Consider the following 22,818-nt stretch of genomic DNA (forward strand, 5'->3'; position numbering starts at 1 on the left):
CCAGATTTTTTCTGCTAAAATAATAACTTTAATGGAAGATATAAGATAAAAAAATTAGATAAGGTTTGGTACAGTATAAGACACCAGCAGGGTACAGTGCCAAGTTAAGAACAGAAAAAAGGTCTTTAGAAGATAGCAGGTTCTAATATGTATATGTATAACTGTTTCAATTTGTGTACACCTGAAACTAACACATATTGTAAATCAACTATACTCCAATAAAAATTTTTTTTAAAAAAGATAGTAGGTTCTAGCTATTTATCAAACTATATAAACTTATAAGTAAAAGCCTTACCAAATTAGTGTACCAGAGGTACCAAATTAGTATACCAAAGGAATGGGACTTAGAAAGACTGCATTTCTTTTTTGAAATTCAAAGCATCTCTAGGAACTAGAAACGTTATTTTACAGATGACTACACTAAAATTTTAAACAACAAATGACCTACTAAGGCAACGTAAATATGTTTCAAGGCTAGAAAAACTATCCCCATACTTTCCTGACATCACTCTAAACATAAGAATCACAGTATGCTAAAATCTCAAAGCTAATATATTAAACATATTTGATATTTGGGGCTTTCTGAAATTATTTTTAGAATTTTACTTTACAAGTGGGAAATGCACTTTTAATTTTTAATGACATTTTCCTCCTAGAGATAGAATTTAGACATTTATATCTTTTCAGAGCAAAAAAGTCATCAAAATAGGAGACTAGCATACTACCAGCCTACAGATAATGGTTACACATTCATGTGTCTTTATTAGTCTCCAAGCCATTAGGAATTTATTTCAAACAAGGTGCTCTACGCCTTCATTATTTGTATGCAAAACCCAGAGAAAACCAGTTTATCAAATTACGATTTAGTGGTCACGATCAGGGAAAATGATACTCTTCCCTGTGAAGAAATACATGTCAGTCATTGCAGAGGCAATTTAGACCTCTTTTATTGTCCGTTATCCAGGACAAACCTTTGCCAATATCTAATTACCCACGGAATCAAATTTAAATAAAATAAAGTATTAGAAGGTAGCCCATATGATGGGTATAATTTAGATGATCTTAGCCTAAATTTATATTTTGCTCCTCAATAAAGCACACTGACTCAGATATATGTTCCAAAGATGATATGCTTTTTCTTAAACAGTGCAGAAATATAATTTGTACATCCTGAAAATATCTTTATCTGTCTATCCACAAAGAAAGCTTCCTCTTATTTGCCTCTGTCTTGTTTTGAATATATAATTCAGAGGTTTACAAACTTTTCCAATGACTGTATTTCAGCTTGTGTTTCATCAGGAAACATTTGAAAGGATGTTTTTACTTCATAGGTTTACTATTTGAAATTCACTGTTGCTCAAGTTAGTAGTAGTGGGCAGTTTTCCTGAAGAGAGCAATTCCAAACACAATGAGTAGATGCCTGCTGGCTCTAATCAATAGGTTGTACCTCTTGTCCTTTCCCTATATTTGACCACACACTATTCTGTTGTCCATGGCCTCAGGCAAATCAAATTGGTCCTTTCTTCCCACCCCTCCCAAAAGGCCAAAACAGTTCAATGGCTAAGTTTTAAATAAGATTTATAACTGCCTGCAATAATCCTTTGAAGTTTTCTTACTAGAATGAAACATGAGTTTTAGGAGAGTTTCTGATTTAGTTGAAGGGGGGCGGGGAGTAACAAGCAATAGTCACAGTATTTTTAAACAGTATAACAATTCAGTGAAGATTATACATCAACTGATGTTGCCCTAAATTTTCTCAGTTTTAAATGATTTTCTTTTTAATTGCTAGGGAACAGGTTTAGACACAGGAAATAAAATACAGGCCAGTCCATTATTTACATGTTCTTCATCTTGGCCATGAGGTCTTCCAAGCTTTCACCAGAATCTTCCACTGTTACTTCAGGTACAGAATCTTCTTGCTATCCACAAATGAGGGAAACATGGTGAAAAAATAACCAATTATAGTTCTTAATGCTTAGGAACATATAATCAGTAAGCCTTAACCATGTTCAACAAGTTTACAAAGTAAACTTTCTTTAATAAGTATGCCTTCTAATTTTTAGGAGAGACAAAATCCTTTATTTTCCCCACCAGTCTTTTGATTTGCAAGGCAGTAATTTCAATGTTCTTGAGATCTCTACAGAAGTGGTATTTTTAAATTATATTGTGGCTAAAACTTATCAATATACAAAAAAAATGGTATTGTCACTTAATCAAAATCTATTTCACTTGATCCACCAATGAGCGAGCAAAACTATTCTACATCTATGTTTTCAAACAGTTTAAACTGTGCTGTGCCTGTATTTCCATATTAACACTGAATACCTCTCTCTCTCACAAATCTTAATGCCTATAATGTAAAACACCTAAAATAGTAAATACTGCATTGGCATTATAAAATAGGTTGAAGATTAAAGAAAATAAATAGACATTTTCTCTTATATTTACTTATGGTAAACAGATTTTAGATGTACCTTTTGGGGAACTGTATATGCCACTGTAATTCCTTCAGGTAAGTCAGGAATTGGACCTGAAGAATTTTTCAGTTCCTCTTCTGAAACCTCAGATACCAACTCAATACCTGTAAGGTTAAACTTGATCTTAAAACAGTTTTTAAGGAACTTAATGAGCAATAATCATTCAAAACTTGTATATCTTAATTATAATCAGTTTCCCTCCCATAAAAGATTGTTTTATGCTGCCATTTCAATTTATGAAACAATTCTTACCCCACTCATTGTCGTCATGTATTATTTCTTCCTCTTCTTGAACAACCTCCTGTGTGGGCAGTGCTGCTACCTTTTTCTGTAGAAATCAAACAGTATCAGTGTTTTTACTCATTTTCAGTTCTCTGAAGCATCAGTCAGAATTAATCAGAACCAAGAATTCAGATAGGCTTTTTTCTAAGGAAGACCATACAGAGAGTCAACAGACACATATCACTAATCATCAGGGAAATGCAAATCAAAACCAAAATGAGGTAACACCTGTCAGAATGACTATTATCAAAAAGACAACAAATAACAAGTGTTGGCGAGGATATGGAGAAAAGGGAAACCTTGTGCACTGTTGCTGGGATTGTAAATTGTTGCAGCCACTAAAGAAAACAGTATGGAGGTGCCTCAAAAAATTAAAAATGCAACTACCATATGATCCAGCAATTTCACTTCTGAGTTTTTTTTTTTTTTTTTTTTTTTTTTGCGGCACACGGGCCTCTCACTGTTGTGGCCTCTCCCGTTGCAGAGCACAGGCTCCAGACGCACAGGCTCAGCGGCCATGGCTCACGGGCTTAGCTGCTCCGCTGCATGTGGGATCTTCCCGGACCGGGGAACGAACCCGTGTCCACTGCATCGGCAGGCAGACTCTCAACCACTGTGCCACCAGGGAAGCCCTGGGTATTTTTTTTAAGAAAACAAAAGCACTAACTCAAAAGATATATGCACTCCAATGTTCACTGCAGCACTATTTACAACAGCCAAGACATGGAAGCAACCTAAATGTCCATCAACAGATAAATGGATAAAGAAAATGTGGTACATATATACAATGGAATATTATTCAGCCATAAAAAAGAATCTTTACTATTTGTGACAACATGGATGGAACTAGAAGGTATTATGCTAAATGAAATAAGTCAGACAAAGACAAATACCATATAATCTCACTTAAATGTGGGATCTATAAACAAAATAAAGAGACTCACAGATACAGAAAACAAATGATGTTGCCATAGGGGAGGTGGGGAGTGAAACAGGTGAAGGGGATAAAGAGGTATAAACCTATAATTATATAACAAATAAGTCATGGAGATAAAATTTACAGCATAAGGAATATGGTCAATAATATTGTAATAACTTTGGGGACTGATGATAACTGGACTTATCATGGTGCTTATTTCATAATGTATGCAAATGTCAAATCACTATGTGGTACACCTGAAACTAACATAATATTGTATCAATACATCAAGTATATTTTAGTTTAAAAAAATTAAAATTAAAAAAAATTTTTTTTAATGAATTCAGACAGGTTTTTTATCTTACCAAAAGCAAGAAAGGACTTTGAACAGAATTTTCATGTTAAAGCACGGTGAATAAATTAAACCTTGAAAAATCCAGAATCCATTTACCTTGTATTCCAAATCTAAATAATTGTTTCTTCTTTTTTAAGTTATTGTCCTATGAAATATGACCTCTCATGCATTGTGACACATTGACATATACCTTATATTCTTCCTGTTGCTTCCTACAATTTCTGTCATCACACTGAGGATTTGGCTTCATGGACATAGTAGGGAAAAAATCCTGCATTGCATTGTATCCGAGGTAAAAACTAACAGTACCAAAATTTAACAGAAACCTAGAAAAACAAATCAAAGTAGACTTAACTAAAGAAATAAAACCATAAAAGTATTAGAAAAAAGTAACTGACTTTTTAAAAAATCACCTTGAAGAAGGTAATGATTTTTGTAACAAGCAACCCAGAAAACAAATTTCTTATCTTGTTTACAGGGCCTGGCTTATAGTAGATTTTGTTGAATGAATGCAGTGAAGAAAGGCTACTCCATTTCATCAACCATAGAATGCACTATTATTTTTTGAACGTGTAATAAAGATAAAAGGCTGCCAATTAAACTATGACATGTCAACAACTCTAAGAAGCATATTAATTTTACAGAAGTTAAAATGTGGCAGAAGTGTATCTTAAAAATCTCTGAGATACGGTACTAAATCTAATTTTTAAAAGTTTTTTATATATAACTTGCTGCAAAGTTTACAATCTTAAATTTGTATTAAATCTCAATAAAATGTTACAGAAGTATTCACCCATGTATTATTCACTACCAGATCAAAATATAGTTGGCACTCAGTATCTATGGGGGACTGGTTCCAGAACACCCCCCACCCACAGGGTACCAAAATTAAGCCCCTTATATAAAGTAGTATAGTATATAAACTGTATCATATAAACTGTGCACATCCTCCCATATATTTCAAATCATCTCTAGATTACTTATAATACCTAATACAATGTAAATGCTATGTAAATAGTTGTAAATACAATGCAGATGTTATATAAATAGTTGGAAGCTTATGGAAAATTCAAGTTTTGCTTTTGGAACTTTCCAGAATTTTTTTTTTTTTTTTAATATTTTCGATCCACAGTTGGTTGAATCCAAAAATGCAGAACCCAAGGAAATGGTGGGCAGACTGTACAGTGCATTTCTAGTATGCCATAAAGCTCCCTGTGCTCCCTTCCAGTCAAATCTGATTCCTTTTAGAAGCTTATAGAAAAGCTGAAAAATCATGTACAAAAGATAAACAACAAAAGGAAAAAAATCTGCAAATGCATGTTCTTAATATACAACAAGGAAAGACAAAAAAACTGAGCAAAGGATGTGAGAAGACAATTCACAGAAAAATGTTAAGTGCTCAACCCTTTTCACAACTGGAAATTAAAATGAGATACCCATTTTTCACCTAACAAATTGACAAAGATAAAAGAGTTTGATGACTCTAACACCATATACAAAAATAAACTCAAAATGGATTAAAGACCTAAATGTAAAACTGGGTACTATAAAACTCCTAGAGGAAAACATAAGCAGAACACTCTTTGACATAAATCACAGAAATATTTTTTTGGATCTGTCTCCTAGAGTGATGGAAATAAAAACAAAAATAAACAAATGGGACCTAATTAAACTTAAAAGCTTTTGCACAGTGAAGGAAACCATAAAAAACATTAAAAAACAACCTATGGACTGGGAGAAAATATTTGCAAACAATACTACCAACAAGGGATTAATTTCCAAATATACAAACAGCTCATATAGCTCAATATCAAAAAAAACAAACAACCCAATCAAAAAATGGGCAGAAGACCTAAACAGACATTTCTCCAAAGAAGACATGCAGATGGCCAATAAGCACATGAAAAAATGCTCAATATCATTAATCATTAGAGAAATGCAAATCAAAACTACAATGAGGTATCACGTCACACTGGTCAGAATGGCCTTCATCAAAAGGTCTACAAATAATAGTTGCTGGAAAGGGTGTGGAGAAAAAGGACCCCTCCTACATTGTTGGTGAGAAGGTATATTGGTGCAGCCACTATGCATAACAGAAGTTTTTTAAAAAACTAAAAATAGAGTTATCATATGATGCAGCAATCCCACTCCTGGGCATCTGTCCAGAGAAAACTCTAATTCAAAAAGATACATGCGGGCTTCCCTGGTGGCGCAGTGGTTGAGAGTCCGCCTGCCAATGCAGGGGACACGGGTTCGTGCTCCGGTCCGGGAAGATCCCACATGCCGCGGAGCGGCTGGGCCCGTGAGCCATGGCCGTTGAGCCTGCGCGTCCGGAGCCTGTGCTCCGCAACGGGACAGGCCACAACAGTAAGAGGCCCACATACCTCAAAAAAAAAAAAAAAAAAAAGATACATGCACCCCAATGTTCACAGCAGCACTATTTACAATAGCCAAGACATGGAAGCAACCTTGTCCATCAGCAGATGAATGGATAAAGATGTGGTATATATATACAATGGAATATTACTCAGCCATAAAAAAGAATGAAATAATGCCATTTGCAGCAACATGGATGGACCTAGAGATTATCAGACTAAGTGAAGTAAGTCAGACAGAGAAAGACAAATATTATATGATATCACTTATATGTGGAATCTAAAAAATTGATACAAATGAACTTATTTACAAAACATAAACAGACTCAGACATAGAAAACAAAGGGGATAGTGGGAGGGGGGCGAGGAGGGAGGAGGATAAGTTAGGAGTTTGGGATATACACACTACTGTATATAAAATAGGTTAACAACAAGGACCTAATGTATAGCACAGGTAACTATACTCAGTATCTTGTAATAACCTATAATGGAAAAGAATCTGAAAAAGAATATATATCACTTTGCTGTACACTTGAAACTAACACAACATTGTAAATTAACTATACTTAAAAAAAAAAAAGGTTGATGATACCCAATGTTACCAAAGGTGTGGACAAACCAGGTACTCCCACACTGTCATGGAAATGTACCATCCTTTTGAAGGAGAAATTTAGTAATATCTATCAAAATAAGTATTGCATAAACTTAGAAATTCAAATTCCACTTCTAAAAATTCACAATGTACAAAAATCTACTCTACAAAGATATATGCAAGATGCTTTTTGCAGCACTGTTAATAATAGCAAAAAAATCTGTAAGTAGCCTAAATATCCATCAATAGAGGGCTGGCTAGATATGACACATTGGTAAGAGAATACTTTGTAGCCATGATTTTTTTTTCCCTTCTTCATAACATACTGTAAAATGTTGTGTTTAGATTAAGACCTACTGAAATTTGACAGGCTATTTGTCTCATCTGAAACAGCCCTAGACAGTTGCCTTGAGAGTTCTTATGTATGCTGGTATTTCTTTGCTGATGGCTGATAAATGATATTAGAGTGCCTCCCTGTATCATGTTGCAATTTGTTCTTATTATATTGGATGCTTAAGAAACATAACTAAGCTTATTAACATTGTAAAGTGAGGGAAAAAAATGGCCTGAGTTAGGGCACAACTAAAGCAGTTCTGCTTTTCATAAAGTATGAGTTGGTTCAAAAACTCTATGACATTAATTTTAGCTTCAAAGAAACGTTTGTCTTTATTAGTTATAGTTTAGATGGTGTGGTTGCTGGGTATCTGTTTACGGATAGCAGAGATATTACCCTAGTTAACGTTTAATCACATTCATATTATTTTTAGAAATGTTAAACCAAGATAGTGGAAGTGAGCGTGTTTATGGGTCTTCACCCTTTGGCCAGATGTGCAGAAATTTAAATCATTTGGTTAATGCTTCATAAATAAATATACCAGTACCACTGTACCATTTAACAAGAACTATTCCAAATGGAGAGTAACACAAATATGTATGTGTTGATATATGTAATATTAATTAATATATATTTAAATTAAATATATTTATATATAAAAGTATACAAATATACATATATAAAAATTTAAAATATGTGTATTTAAAACTAAACTAAAAAAACAAATTAAATACTTAGCTAGTCATTCCAATATTTGAAATGTTTGTCAAAAGCAAACAAGACTATTCAGAAAAATTATCCTTCACTCACTTTAACACATTTTGTACCAAGATCCCAGCAACCACTCCCATAGTGGTAGGAAGACTGGCTGCACAAACACCTTCTCGTTTCAGAGTCTTCTCATCAATATTTGCAGCAACTACAAGCGGTGGAGCACACTACATGAAAAAGAATAAAAGAAAATATACTTCAAAAGAAAGGGAAAAAAGTATAAGTGATTCCAAATAATATTCCATCAAATTCATTCAAAGTTTGGTTTTTCTTTGAATTGTAAACATTTTCAATGCCCCTAGGAACTCCAGTACTTAACAGTGAAAAATAATAACCCAAAATGAATCATGCATACCGCAAAACAAGCAGATTCTCCAGGAATTATGAGCTGTATATGCCCTGAAACTGCATTTTCACTGACCCCAGACTCCATCCATGTTTGTCCAAGCTCATTACAAGCCTTAATAGAAATAGGTAAAAACACAAGGAAGAACATAAAGAAGCAAGAAGTAATTTACCATAAGTTCTTTTCATGAAAAACTGGAGTTTAACTGAATGAATTACAAAGGGTTTTTTAAAATTAATTTTCAGAAACAAAGAAGAAAGTTGTAAATAATGGAATTCCTTAGCAATCGCCACTCTCCTTAAAAAAGAAACTGATAGCATTCAGGTAAGCAGTCAATATAAATATCTAATTAAACGGAACCATAGTTTATTGGATTTATTAGAATAATGTAAAACTTCATTTTTCTAAAATAATTTCAGCAACAAAAAAATGAAAAATGTCATTTGCAAAGTTGAAAACACAGTAATTCAAAAGAAAAAGAATTCAGTTTTATTTTTGAGAACTCATGTGTGTAGGCAATTTATACACATTTATACATTTACTTAAAATAAGTCAACAAAGGTAAAAACCAATGCCAACCAAGAATAAGACAGTATTATAAGATATTCATTCATTTAAAAAATTGTACATCAGAATTATCTGCTGTTTTAGTTTGCTCTATTGGCATAAGAGACAGTAGGATACTGAAATATATGTCACACCAACAAGGCTAGACAGGTCACATTAGAATAAATTTCAAAAACAGGATGAGAGAACATTAAAAACAAATAAAACACATTATCAAAGAGTTTAAATGCAGAACTATTTTCAGAATGCAGAATATATACTGACAGAATATACAGGAAAATAGATAAATCCATGAATATAACACACTATACAATAGGAATACTCACTGTATTTATTGTCATTCGAGCTTCAAAATTGTCCACACAGCTAAGAACTAGGTCAACAGGTTTTCCTTCTTCTAATCCACCATTACTAGGCAAAAAATAAATTTTATTTGAAAAAAATCAGAACACAAAATACACTCTAATTAGACATTATTTGTTCAGTCAATACATTTAGTCTTTCAGTAAATGTTTGAGTATAATTATAACATAGCATTTAATATTAAAGACCCAGTATACATTGAGTATTCACTATTACGAACATAATATCAATGATATTACAGTATTTCTTATACAAGATGTACAAGGGTGCGAGAAGTATAAAATCTGTTCACAAAAGTTACCATTTCCCTATTAGCTTTCACAGACTTCTACTCATGTTTCACTACAAATGTAAATGTAATAAAGTTAACTGAATACAATTGAATATTTCAATGGTGTTAGTCTGCAGAAAACCACTTTCAGATAGAAGTATAATCTATAACACAGAACTTATAATTGAGGCCCCTTGTTATATCATAATAACAGGCTTTTTTAGATTTGTTTTTTATTTTGTTGTTACTATAGTTTTTTGGACAATATATGCTTTTTGCTGAGCTCCCAATACATAAAAATTACACAAAAAATTTTAAAACTATTTTAAAAACAAAATATGTATCAACCTCCCAACTCAGTGAATTAATTAATCATTGACAGATTTTCTAATACTTAAAATGAGCTGGACATTGTGCAAAATATTCATAAATAAAATTTTACCTTATTCTATTCATGAAATGTTCAAAGTTTTCTACTGTGGTTACATTGTAGTTGTGTACTTCAAAAAGAACATCAGGATTAATGTTCCTAAGAGGGAAAAATGGAATGATTATAAAAACTACTAGTAAAACAGTAAGAGAAAGCAAGATAAAGAACTAAAAGAGCTAAAAATTATTCAACAGACATTAGAGAAATGGAATTCAAGCCATTCAAAGAAAATCCAAAGTCCTCTTCTACCTCTTTTGTCCCACTTCAAGGACCAGGTTCAAAACATGTAGACTGTCAGAAGGATTACAAAAATATTCCCACAATCTACGTGCTGGGAATTAAGCCTTTATTACCTCTGTTAGCTACAGTTCAGCCACAGAAGAGCTTCTTTGTTTCTTATTCAATTCAGTACAAATATGTTTAGGACCACAAAGAAACATCCTAGAGTAAGGGTTGGCAAACTCTGGCTCTTGGGCCAAATCTGACTACCACCCTGCCACCTTTTTTTTGTAAGTTCTGTAAGCTAAGAATAGTTTCTACATTTTTAAATGGCTGCAAGAAAAGAAAAAAGTCAAAAGAAGAACAATATTTTATGACATGAAATTTTATATGAAATTTAAATTTCAGAGTCCATAAATAAAGTTTTTATTGGAGCAGTCGTGCTCATTCACTTTTATTGATATATTGCCTACAGCTACTACAACTGCATAGTTGAGCAGTTCTGACAGAAACCATATGGCCCTCAAAGCATAAAATATTTACTATCAAAAAGGAGGCTGCCACCCCAGATCAAAGAGGTAAGAAAATTCTTTTTGTATAAGTGAAACCTGCATTTTTATAAAGGAAAATTCAGGTGCATTTATATGTTAGTTTAACTCATACCAAATACACACAGGAAGATTTCACCAATTTCACTGCCTTCAACTGATATTCCATTTACCTCAAAGTATGTTCTGCTGCTTGAACTTTACTTAATCCTGCTTGATGAGGTTGGAAGAAAAGTCTATTCATATTGGCCAGTTCCACCTTGTCATAGTCAAAGAGTAGCAACTAAAATGAAAATAGTGGTATTCTGATGAAAAACATACCAAAAAAACAAACTAAAAATAACAAACGAGTCAGCTTTCTACCTGATGGGTTTAACTGTTTGACAGTAATAATATTAACTAATTCTGAAATACTAGATGCCAATATTAACTCATTTAGTGACCATACAATATATAGGTTCTCTTATCCTCATTTTAGAAATAAGACAACTAGGGTACATGCCCAAAAGCCACTCAGCTAATATGTAGTAAAAATGGGATTCAAATTCAGGCATTCTCAATCCAGCATCTGTACCCTAAACACAATGCTGTACTGCCTCTCTAAATGATTAGCTCAAAAATTAATGTTCATTCCATTTCATTGCAAGTTTTACAAACTGTGCCAAAATCCTACTTCATTCCAATGTTTGGCTAAAAACCAAGAACCCATTAGATAAATGAAATTTTTAAATAAGATAAAAACAAATGCTGTAACTTAAAACCATAGTATAACACAATTCCTTTCATGAATAAGGCACTATATATACTCATGCCATAGCTAAAACATTATTCCAAACAGAATTATTAACCAATCAGTTAATTGTTGTTTCCTGCTATATATTTAGGCATGACAGCATTTGTCAAACACACTCACACAACTTTAAAATGGCCGAAAGGTCCATTTCTTATCAGTAAGAACAGGTTGAACCCAAGTATATCCACAGTCCCTTTTTTTTTTTAATTATCTAAAATTAAATTTTTATTGGATGAGACAGTAGATTAGACGTTGCAGGGGAAAAAGAGGATCAATGAACTTGAAAGCAGAGCAATGCAATTTATCCAAAGTGAAGGAAAAAAGAACCAAAAAAACCCCCAAAAACAAAAAACTGAGCCTCTAGACCTATGGAATAATTCAAAGCAGTGTAAAAATGACATACAGTTCCTGAAGTCCCTCCTTCTTTATCTAAAATCTGTGACTTTGTAATATAATTCTCAGCATCCTAAATCTAACAATAAAAACAAAAATGGGATTTTCTTCTTCTCAATACAGAAACTAAAAAAAGTTTACCCAGCCCATAAAAACAACACGTAGGTAACTCTCAGTATCTTGCTAGAAAAGATATCACTTATACTCTCTATGAAACTTTCTAACCCTACCTAGAGTCTCCAAAATTTGGTTTATTTAAGCTCAGTCAACAATATTTATTAGGTCAGGCCAAGTTTTAAATTTGAGTTTCGGCCTCATAGCTGGTTTATGAGTAAGTTGTAGGAAATCCTAAATTTGGGGACAGGAGGTGTAAGTAGTAACCGTGTCACTAATTAGCTCTGCTTCTGGGTAAGTCACTTTCACTGTTTAGGACTGTATCCTCATCTGTAAAAATAAGGCAGTTGATCTAGATCTGGTGATTCAGTGTGCCCCAGGAATTCCAGAACTTTCAGGGATAAGAAGTGGGCTCTGGATCTCCAATCCTCCGCTTCCCTACTTAACCCCATGAAACAGCTTCTTGTTTCTCTGTTTGACATATTGAAGAAAGAGTTCTGAAACTTCCTATGTAGATCCTTAGCTTACAAACTTGAGTTGACACTGGAACCACTGTATTTAAAAAATACAAATGTGTAGGTCTCATCCCCAGAGGTTCTGATTAACCTAGTATGTGGTGCAGTCTGAACATAAGAATTTTTTTAAACATCCAAGGTGATTTTAATTACAGTAATATTTGCTAACTGTTCTAGACCCTTGCTACTCAAAATGTGGCCTGGGATAACCCCATCAGCATCACCTGAAGCTTGTTAGAAATACTGGAGTACTTCCTCAACATTAATATGCCTACGAATCACCTGGAGTTCTTGTTAAAATATAGATTCTGATTCAGCATGTCTTGGGTGGGGCCTGGGAATCTTCAATTATAACAAGCTCCCAGGTGATGCTGTTCTTAAAGCATAGTCCCCAGAACAACATCATCAGAACCACCTGGGAACTTGTTAGAAATGCACATTCTTAGGTCCACCTGAAACCTACAGAATCAAAACCACTGGGGTAGAGTCTGGCAATCTGTTTTAATAAGCCTTCCAAGTGATTCTAGTGCACACTCAAACCTGCGACCAGCAAATCTCCATGATCTCTACCACCCTTGATCAATCAGCCAAGGCATGTATGTCAGGTATAAGCAATTATTGGCTAGCTTTTATAAACTTCTTGAAAGGCTTTAAAATGTTAAACATTTTTAGTATTTTGGTGTTGTCTTTTCTATATTGATAAATAAGTGCCAACTTTGAAACCACTTTCTTTTAAGAATTTGGGGCATGGAGGGGACCAACATATTAAAAAGCATTGATAAAGCAAACATTTTTCCACAAAGTTTAGCAAAATGATATATAATTGTGGAAAACTTATGTATTCAACCACTATCTATCTAACATCATGGACTCTGGCTTTATAAATCTAAGATTGGTAGGCTGATTTCTGGTACAAAGTTAACTTCTCCTTTCTACCCAATCAAATCAATTTTAGAAAAAAGTATGGGACTTCCCTGGCAGTCCAGTGGTTAGGACTCAGCACTTTCACTGCCATGGCCCTGGGTATTCAATCCCTGGTCGGGGAACTAAGATCCTGCAAGCCACGCGGTACAGCCCCAAAAAAAAATTTTAGAAAAAAAAAAAAAGAAATGTATGGGTTAAAAAAAATCTGGAGCATTCACCATTTCAAATTCAAGAGTAAGAAAGGTATATGCCTTCTAGTTTGTCTTGTATAAAAACTGTGTTTAAAAAAATATTTTGGATGTTTCAGTGTTTCACTACACACTTTATCAATTTAACAGCCTTCTTTCCTAAACTTGTATGTCTAAAACACTTAAATCCAAACAAAAAAGTTCCTGAACAAAATCAGGTAGTCCTTGTTTAATTAGTAATAATATTAGCTTCCTTTTGGGTGGGTTTATGTCTTAACCCCACAAACTGGGGTAGAAAAAACCAACTGAATAAATACACCACACATCATGGACCTAGGATCTGTCATACAGAGTGAAGAAAGAGAAAAACAAATATTGTATATTAATGCATATATGTGGCACCTAGAAAAATGGTACAGATGAACCTATTTACAGGGCAGGAATAGAGACAGACATAGAGAACAGACATGCGGACACCGTGGGGGGGTTAGGGAGGTGGGATGAATAGGCAGATTGGGATTGACCTATATACACTACCATGTGGAAAACTGCTAGTAGGAACCTGCTGTATAGCACTGGGAGCTCAGCTCGGTGCTCTGTGGTGACCTAGATGGGTGGGATGCGGGGCAATGCGGGGGGGGGGGCGGTAAGGGGGTGGGAGGGAGGTGCAAGAGGGAGGGGATATATGTATACATATACTGATTCACTTCGTTGACACCAGAAACTAACACAACATTATAAAGCAACTATACCCCAATTAAAAAAAAAAAAAAAAACCTGGGATAGAAAAAAATTTTTTTAATAAATAAATAAATACACCACAAATCAATAAGCCATTAGTAAGGAGAAAAGAAATTCTAATTTGTACCTGATTTACTCCAGAAGTGATTGGGTTCCCTAAATGATAGACAAAGAGAGATGTTTTTACCTTACCAATGCCACATCTTGTCAGCATTTCAGCAGTCACACTGCCAACTCCACCAACACCTACTATTGCTACAGCAAAGGTACGGATTTTCTGTAAAATGCAAAATTATATGTGTGTTGGTTAATAATTCTTCATCGGGGCTTCCCTGGTGGCACAGTGGTTAAGAATCTGCCTGCCAACGCAGGGGGCATGGGTTCAAGTCCTGGTCTGGGAAGATCCCACATGCCACGGAGCAACTAAGCCCATGCGCCACAACTACTGAGCCTGAGCTCTAGAGCCCGCGAGCCACAACTACTGAAGCCGGCACACCTAGAGCCCGTGCTCTGTAACAAGAGAAACCACCACAGTGAGAAGCCTGCACACTGCAACAAAGAGTAGCCCCAGCTCACCGCAACTAGAGCAAGCCTGTGCGCAGCAACAAAGACCTAATGCAGCCAAAAGTAAATAAACAAACAAACAACCAAATAAATAAATAAAAATTCTTCATCGGAAATGTCATCGAAAGTTATTTTCATTTACTGAAATCATCTTCAAAAACTTGGAAGGATTTATCTTACCTCATAGTCACTTACAATTCCCATTCGTTTCAATGCCATCAGGCGGCTTAAAACAAAGGAAAGAAATATTTTAAGGCTTACAATCTTTTAATTAATAGTGATATAGGTAAACATACATCATCACAGAAAATAAACTGTGAGAGAAGAAACAGTGAGTGTGAGAGAGAGAGAAATCTTTCAGCTAATTTTTACCAGATGAAACTAAATCACTTCAGCACTGATGCCTGAATACCCTCCCTCCAAGATGTAGCCTGTGCAACAAGATTTTTTAAAAGTTCCTCATACATTCTAATGTGCAGTCAAGATTGAGACCTATTGACTCAAATGTTGTTTCCAGAGAATGGGTCAAAGTGAAATTTCAACATTTTCCCATGCTTATTAGTATATGTAAATATTTAATGTTTAACTCAGACTTAATGTTTAACATCAGAATAATCTCATGGATGGAATTCTATTCACTTGTTGCCTCTGCCCACAATGGATAATGTCTACTTTCAGTAAGCACCTCTTATACCAAGGACTCTAAGAGGTATTTACCTAGTTACTGCTAGTCTGTTATCTTCTTCAGTATTTTAGGTTTTTTTAAATACATATACTTTAAAACTATACACATCCCCATTATATACACATCCCCATATATACACATTATATACACATCCCCATATACAATCCCCATTAGTTTACACATTAAGAGTCAAATAGTTCTATTAGGCTTGTTAGGAAACTCAGCAGTGTTCTGGCCTGCACCCCCATTTTCCTCTCCTCACTCATTTTTAACTCTGTTACCAGGATACCTCTAAATAACATGCTAACACTTATTTCTTGATCTTCAGGTTTAGGTACTATCTGAAGATTTCACTCTTTATCATTAAACACAAATATTTCCCATCTCACCAGCCTCTTGATATTGTTATATGGTCATTTTGGTTAGATGTTAATACTGTTCACAACTGGACAATGTAGTATATTAGAATTTACCCTTTCCTGTATGATCCCCACCCTTGAAATTAATAATTGTGTTTGTTCTTATGTTTACTTTTCTATGTATTTTCACAAATTCAACCCCAGTTGTCTAAAATTGCTCTAGATAGTCATATACATTAGGTGTTCTAGCAATTTCTTCTTAAAGATATACTAGAATCTTCTGACATGTCCCCATGTGCACATTTACTGCACATACAGCTCCCATCCTGCATTCTCTCTTCATCACATTACAAATTCTCTTCATTTCTTCATCCTGTATTAATCTCCTGCTTCTGGTACCTTAGAGCTCAATGGTTCTAAAGTGTGGCCTATGGATCAGTGGCCTATGGAATTTGCTAGAAATATCATTTCTTGAGTCCCCACCCTATAATCACAAAGCAAATCAAACTTTGGATGTGGGGCCTAAACAATCTGTGTTTTAACAAGCTCCCCAAGTAATTGTGATGCACACTAAAGTTTGAGAGCCTCTGCTGTAGATTATTTCTTAATTTATTCTCTTGCTATGGTTGGAAGAACATCTTCTCGTAGCTTTGTAAAGGGTACAAGGAAGGTAAATTTTGAGAACGTGTATGTCTGAAAATGTTATTTACCAAACTTCTTAAAAATGTTTTATCAAAATGTTTTATCAAAATTCTATTTTTAGAAGTATTATAAAATTGACAAATTAAAGGGTATATAATCGTTGAAAGCTACACCTACACACACACACACTTAGTCGATAGTTTAACTTGGTATAGAATTCTATGTTAGAAACATTTTCCTTCAAAATTTCTAAGGTGTCTTCTAGCTTCTGAAATCTCATGATGTCCCTTAGAGTTGAATCTATTCTCATCAATTGTGCTGAGTACTTGTTGGACTCTTTCAAATAGGAAACATGTCTTTTCAGTTCTGGGAAATTTCCTTGAATAATGTGATGATGTCCTTGTTTGGTTGGTTTGTTTTTCCTGGACTTTGTGAAACTTCATTATTTGGAAGTTGGACCTCTTGGACTAGTCCTCTGCTCTTAATTTCTTTCTTCTATTGTCCACAATTTTAGTTTTCTGCTCTGTTCTCTGGATTTCTTTCAACATTATTTTCCAAATCTTCTATTGAGATTTTCACTTTTGTTATCATTCTCCATTTGCAAGAATTCTTTTCAGTTATCTGAATGATTTCTTTTTGTAGTAACTTGTCCTGTTTCATTTACACAACATCTTTCCTTTCTGAAGATACTAATAATAATATTTGGGTTGTGTTCCCCTTACAAAGTCTATTCAAGTAACTAATTTTATTTTCCTTCTTTCACATTAGGAGCTTCTCTCATCCTTTATTCTGCTCATATTTAAGAGCCAGACACTAATAAAGGCAGGGATGTGGGCATTGCTTGTTTGACTTTGGGCTTCACTGTAGGGTGATCTGGCTGGGTTGTTTAGTTGAGAAACCCACAATGTCAATGTCTTTCAGTCTCTCTTCTTGGTGCTCTCAGATTCCCTAGAGAAGAATCTTTCAATTTCCAGCCTGAAAAGTCTTTATGCCTGTAAGTTTGGGGGTGTTAAATGGAAGAAAAAGGTTGGAAGTCCTAGCATTCAGTATGTAAACATTTAGTTAATCCCCTTTCTTCAGGTATGAAGACTTGCTTCAATTATTAATGTAAATCCTCTATTTTACTCTCCAATGAGTAAATCTCTAGTCTTCTCTCCTGATAGAGAAGAGGCATTTGCCCAGCTACCCAAAGTGAAGTAGTGAACCTGGGTTGTTTCTTCAACAGATTTTCAGCCATATCTTTCTTAGCCCTACCTTAAGCCCTTCTAGAAATACTATGCCTATTCTTGAGCTTTTGGGGAATTCTGTGGTATAAACTGGGTTGCAGCGTTTAGAGCCAATTTCTTTGGATCCTTTACATCAGTTATCAGTCATCCATCCCTTTTCTAGATTCTAAAACTGTCTAACTATAATCTTTTAAGTACAGGGGCTCACCCATCCCCCAATTACTTATAGAAACCCTCTTTTTTCAGTGGAGGTTTATTCCTTTTTAAAAACTCCTTTACTTTCATTTTAGTGGGATTGGGTGGACAGTGATAATATATGCCTGGGATCAATCTGCCATCTTTACCTTGATGCTCTCTTTAATCTTTATATATAATGCTGAGAAGAATGCAACCTCCTTTTATGAATGGGGGAAAAGATTCAGGTTAATTAACTTGCCCAAGATTAGCTAAATGGCAAACAATTATTCAGAGCTCAGTTTTTGAGCCAGTATTTAAAACCAGGTTTTCTAATTTCAAAGCTTCTGCTCACCTCTTCATTTAGTCAACATGCTTCTAATTATATTACATACCACACAATTTTACAGTTACTTGTGTTGATCATTATTCTACAACCGCTGAATCTCCCAAACTAAAGCAAAAGGTCTTTGAGGGTCAGGGGCTTTATATTATATTTCTATTGTATCACTTGATGCAATTAAAATGATGTAGGAGACCTACAAATCCCTCTCCTATATTTTTTCTGATAACCATGTATCAATACTTTATCATATTTCTTACCACTCATATTGCAATCCCATGTTTACTTTTCTATCTATCTCACACTCATCTGGTAACCTCTGGAGGGAAATGACCATGTCTACTTTGTATTCCCAGTGTCTATGAATAATAATAAGTGGTAGATAACATTATCCAGCTGGAGATGAAAAGGTGCTCACTAAATATTTGCTGAATGAACAACAATTCAAAAACTTAAGGCTGACCTTTATCAAATTTCCATGTACTAGTGCAGAGCTTTGGGTGACAACTGCCATCTCCTAAGTAGCAGTTTTAATAAAGACAAATGGTGCAAATAATATAGAAAATACTAAATGTTTAAATTTGAGTTCTGAATGTTAGGTTTGTGGTCATTACAATGTCAAGGAATCATCTCACATTAAAATGATGTCTGAAAGATGGTTATAAATATATGATCGGACTTCTCTAGTGACGCAGTGGTTAAGAATCCGCCTGCCAATGCAGGGGACATGGGTTTGAGCCCTGGTCTGGGAAGATCCCACATGCCACAGAGCAACTAAGCCCGTGCACCACAACTACTGAGCCTGCGCTCTAGAGCCCGTGAGCCACAACTACTGAGGCCCACGTGCCACAACTACTGAAGCCCACACACCTAGAGCTTGTGCTCCACAACAAGAGAAGCCATCACAGCAATAAGAAGCCCGCGCACTGCAACTAAGAGTAGTCCCCACTCAACTAGAGAAAGCCTGCGCACAGCAACAAAGACCCAAAGCAGCCATAAATAAATAAATTTATTAAAAAAAATAAATATATGATCCACATTCCTTTGCTTTTCTTGGAGGGAATATTTTAAAATTTTCATTTGTAAAATTGAAAAATGTTTAAGAATGCCAAATGGAATAGTTTCCACTCATTCTAATTAGAGATGTCAATTCATGCTTATTCAACCTCTAAAAATTTTGGACCCCTCATATGTGTCAAGTAAAATATATGCACCCTGTCAATTATATCTCAAAACTGAAAGAAAAAAAATTTTTTTTAAACATAGTAAGATAAATAAGAGAAAAGCAAGAATCTGGCATGATTTCACTTAATTTGGGTTAAAATGAACTCTTTTGTAATTATGGAACAATTATAATTTTGGTCAGGTTTTTCTATTACAAATAAAATTGTAATTAACATCTTTGTGCCAAATACTGGTCTGCATTTTAGGTTGTAAAACAAACAAACAAAAAACATGCACCCTAAGACTTCCACTGAGGCTTTATATGTCATAAATAAAACCCTTCTTTAAAATCCAAACTCTCCTGCTCTTTTCATTCTTTTTTTTTTTTTTTGCGGTACGCGGGCCTTTCACTGTTGTGGCCTCTCCTGTTGCAGAGCACAGGCTCTGGACGCGCAGGCTCAGCAGCCATGTCTCACGGGCCTAGCCGCTCCGCGGCATGTGGGATCTTCCCGGACTGGGGCACGAACCCGTGTCCCCTGCATCGGCAGGCGGCCTCTCAACCACTGCGCCACCAGGGAAGCCCCAAACTCTCCTGCTCTTTGAAGAGAAAGAGCAACAATAATATCTTTCCTGTTTCACCTACTCTAAAACTATCCAGTTTTTAGCCACACTACTTAATGGCTTATTTATTTTTACTGGGGAGACAGTTCCATGTGAACTTTGGAGTAAGACAAACCTAATGCCAGTCCAGGCCTTTTTAGCTACTGTTATAGCTCTATGACCTGCGGCAGGTCACAGCAGCTCTCTAAGCCTCATTTTTCTCATAAAATGGGGATAAAATAATAGTAGTAATCTCCTAGGGCTGTGGTGAAGAGGAAAAGTGACAGTGCACGCCCGCTGAATTAACAAATCTTAGGAAAAGAAAGGAGAGGAGCAGACAGGCCTGGGGAAGTCCAATGGTTTTAGAGCTAATCCAGCTCTCTCCACAATGCCCCCAATTTAAGAAACACTGAGAAGACTTTATGAAGCTCCCAAGTTTATGCTTAGCGGGTTTTACATCTGGTGTCTTCTGAAAGTTTTTACTCTCAGTTTTACGCAGAGAGAGGAAGACTAATAGCGGCAGGGGCGGTAGTTAACTGGATACGTGTCCTCAGCAAGCACTGGAGCAGCACCATATGGCTGATTCAGTTGGGTTTTTTAAAAAGAGGAAGAACACGTTTCACCAGTACTAAGACTTGGTCTTGCCCGTTTGGGAACAGGACCCCAGAACAAGAAAAGGGAGGTGCTAGGCCTTGTGAGCTGGACAGCAGCAGGGAGCGCCTCACTCCTGACCACCTGGAGACGGTGACCTCGCCCCTCTCCCCGCCCCGACCCGCCACGCAGGTCACCTGTAGGGGTTGGAATCCACCACCTCGGGGCTCATCTTTTCGATGCGGGCCCGACCGCCTCTTCCATCGCCGCCCCCCAGGGCCCGGCGACTTCTCTCCTGGGCCAGTTCCCGCTCCAGCTCCTCGACCCGCCGCTGCAGCCGCTCCACAGACTCGGCCATGGCTGGGACGCCGGCCGCCAGCGCTCCCAGCCCCGGCCGTCGACGTCGCCGCCGCCCCACGCTGCTGGCCTGCTGGGCCCGCGAGGGGTATGTGAGGAGGCACCTTGCGGCGGCCTTCCTAGCCCACAACCCTGAGGAAGCCCTCCCAGCGCCTCCCGGACTGACCGTCTCCGCCGCTCCCGCGAGCCTCTCAGCGCGCCGCTTCCGGTGCGTTGCAGTCATCGTTCCCCCTCAAGGAAAAACCAGCCCTTTCAGTTTCCCTCTTCGCCCGGGCCGAAGCAGGGCCCGGGTCATCATTGTCCAGAGCCGGCGGCCTGCGATGTTGCCTTTCCAACCGGGCGGCAAGGAGAATCCCCAGGATCTTTTATTCCCGGGCTCGAGGTCCTGACGGGCCCTTTTCTGAACCGGACCCTATAGGTCTTCCGCCTGCCGGTGCATTAAACTTGGAGGCGGAGGAGGCTTCGGCGTTCGTATTTACCCGTAGTGACTAAAGTGGTTTTGCTTTATTTAGAATTGAGACCCCCCAACTCTGAGGCTGACTGAAAAATTTAAATCCAAACACACTAGGCCCTTCTGGCATTTCCTAACACAGCCCAAATCCTGGGCCAGTGCTGCCCAGCAGCGGCACCTGGGTGTGTGGGGGTGTGATTGGCTGGAGCCGCGGGCCCGCCTCCGCGCGGGCGTCTCGGACTCGCCCCAGGCTGTGGAGCGGTGCTCCCCTACCAGAGGTATCCGAGCCGTGGAGACTTGTGGTTTCTCTGACTCTGTGGTCTGAGGCGGCAGCACTGATCATGGAGACCGGTGCCTCCCGCGAGCCCGAGACGGCCGAAGTGCTGCCCCAGCACAAGTTCGACTGCAAGTCTCTGGAGGCCTACCTACACCAGCACTTGCCCGGCTTTGGGGCCGAGCCCGAGGCCAAGCTGACCGTTGCCCAATACAGGTACCGACGCCAGCAATCTCCGCTAGCAAAAACAGATCTGTGCCTTGTGTTTTTCTTCCTCTGGCCTTGGGTGTGTTCCCAGTTTTCCCCATCCTGTTTCTTTTTCCGCAGTGACGCACTCTGCAGGCGAGAGCTGCCGTCACCGGTCCCTTGCATTACATTCTGAGTATTTCCAATTCAAGGGCAGTGATGGAAGCACGATAACATTCACGATTCCAACTACAAGAAGGAATCATTGTTAACTATATTCATTGAAGCAATTAAGGTTGGAAGGTCTGTGGGATATAAAGAGGCCTTCGTTCAACGTTTGTCCTATAACCTTTTTTTCTGAGAAGCGGATGTAATTCCATTCACATTGGCATATTCTTGGAGGCTGAGTTAATGGTACCAGTTGGGGGATCCGAATTCTTATCCTAGATCTTCCATTTAACAAATCACAGCACCACCTTGGGCTTTAGTTCTTTCTGAAGTAGGGGTATAGAACTGGATGACCGTTCTGAGAGCACTGTTCCCCACAGTGAATCTGGCTCTAGTCTGATGTTGTATAACAGAAAATAATTTTCAAATAGACTTTATTCTAAAAATAGTATTTTGATAAACAGAGCTATAGAAGCAGTCCTGGCTTCCAGAAAACTAGACGTGCCACTTACTGACT

The 22,818-nt window shown here is 36.9% G+C and overlaps 2 protein-coding genes across 10 annotated transcripts in view; one reads left to right on the forward strand and one right to left on the reverse strand.

Moving 5' to 3' along the window:
• Nucleotides 1-5: 5 nt before the first annotated feature.
• Nucleotides 6-21,578, reverse strand: UBA5 (ubiquitin like modifier activating enzyme 5). 4 transcript variants are annotated; one of them, XM_081235432.1, is made up of 13 exons: nt 21,389-21,578; nt 21,063-21,292; nt 15,262-15,307; nt 14,705-14,794; nt 11,023-11,132; nt 10,095-10,181; nt 9,345-9,429; nt 8,461-8,565; nt 8,145-8,272; nt 4,224-4,359; nt 2,730-2,805; nt 2,475-2,581; nt 6-1,919 (listed from the first exon to the last, which is right to left on the reverse strand). In XM_081235432.1, the coding sequence occupies exons 1-13, from the start codon at nt 21,443-21,445 to the stop codon at nt 1,836-1,838; spliced, it is 1,341 nt and encodes a 446-aa protein (XP_081091558.1). In that variant the 5' UTR covers nt 21,446-21,578; the 3' UTR covers nt 6-1,835. The 4 variants fall into 4 exon arrangements, with proteins under 4 accessions (XP_081091558.1, XP_081091557.1, XP_081091559.1 ...); XM_081235431.1 differs by having other exon boundaries at nt 21,063-21,578; XM_081235433.1 differs by lacking the exon at nt 21,063-21,292 and having other exon boundaries at nt 21,389-21,568.
• A 132-nt stretch (nt 21,579-21,710) lies between these two features.
• ACAD11 (acyl-CoA dehydrogenase family member 11) overlaps nt 21,711-22,818 on the forward strand; it is a 108,773-nt gene continuing 107,665 nt past the window's right edge. For all 6 annotated transcript variants that reach the window (XM_081235426.1, XM_081235427.1, XM_081235424.1 and 3 more), the window contains exon 1: nt 21,711-22,163. In XM_081235426.1, coding sequence (XP_081091552.1) covers nt 22,015-22,163 — 149 coding nt within the window. In that variant the 5' untranslated portion in view covers nt 21,711-22,014. The remainder of the gene's footprint in view (nt 22,164-22,818) is intronic.

Source organism: Mesoplodon bidens, assembly GCF_964165515.1.
Source record: "Mesoplodon bidens genome assembly, chromosome: 5".
NCBI lineage: Eukaryota > Metazoa > Chordata > Mammalia > Artiodactyla > Ziphiidae > Mesoplodon > Mesoplodon bidens.

Coding starts and splice junctions, on each gene's coding strand:
- UBA5 (XM_081235431.1), bottom strand. CDS start 21,445: ATGACTGCAACGCACCGGAAGCGGCGCGCTGAGAGGCTCGCGGGAGCG. Junction 4,360..8,144: donor TTGGTACAAAATGTGTTAAA/GTGAGTGAAGGA, acceptor TTGTTTTTCTAG/GTTTCTGTTAAATTTTGGTA. Junction 2,806..4,223: donor AGCAACAGGAAGAATATAAG/GTATATGTCAAT, acceptor TGATTTCTACAG/AAAAAGGTAGCAGCACTGCC.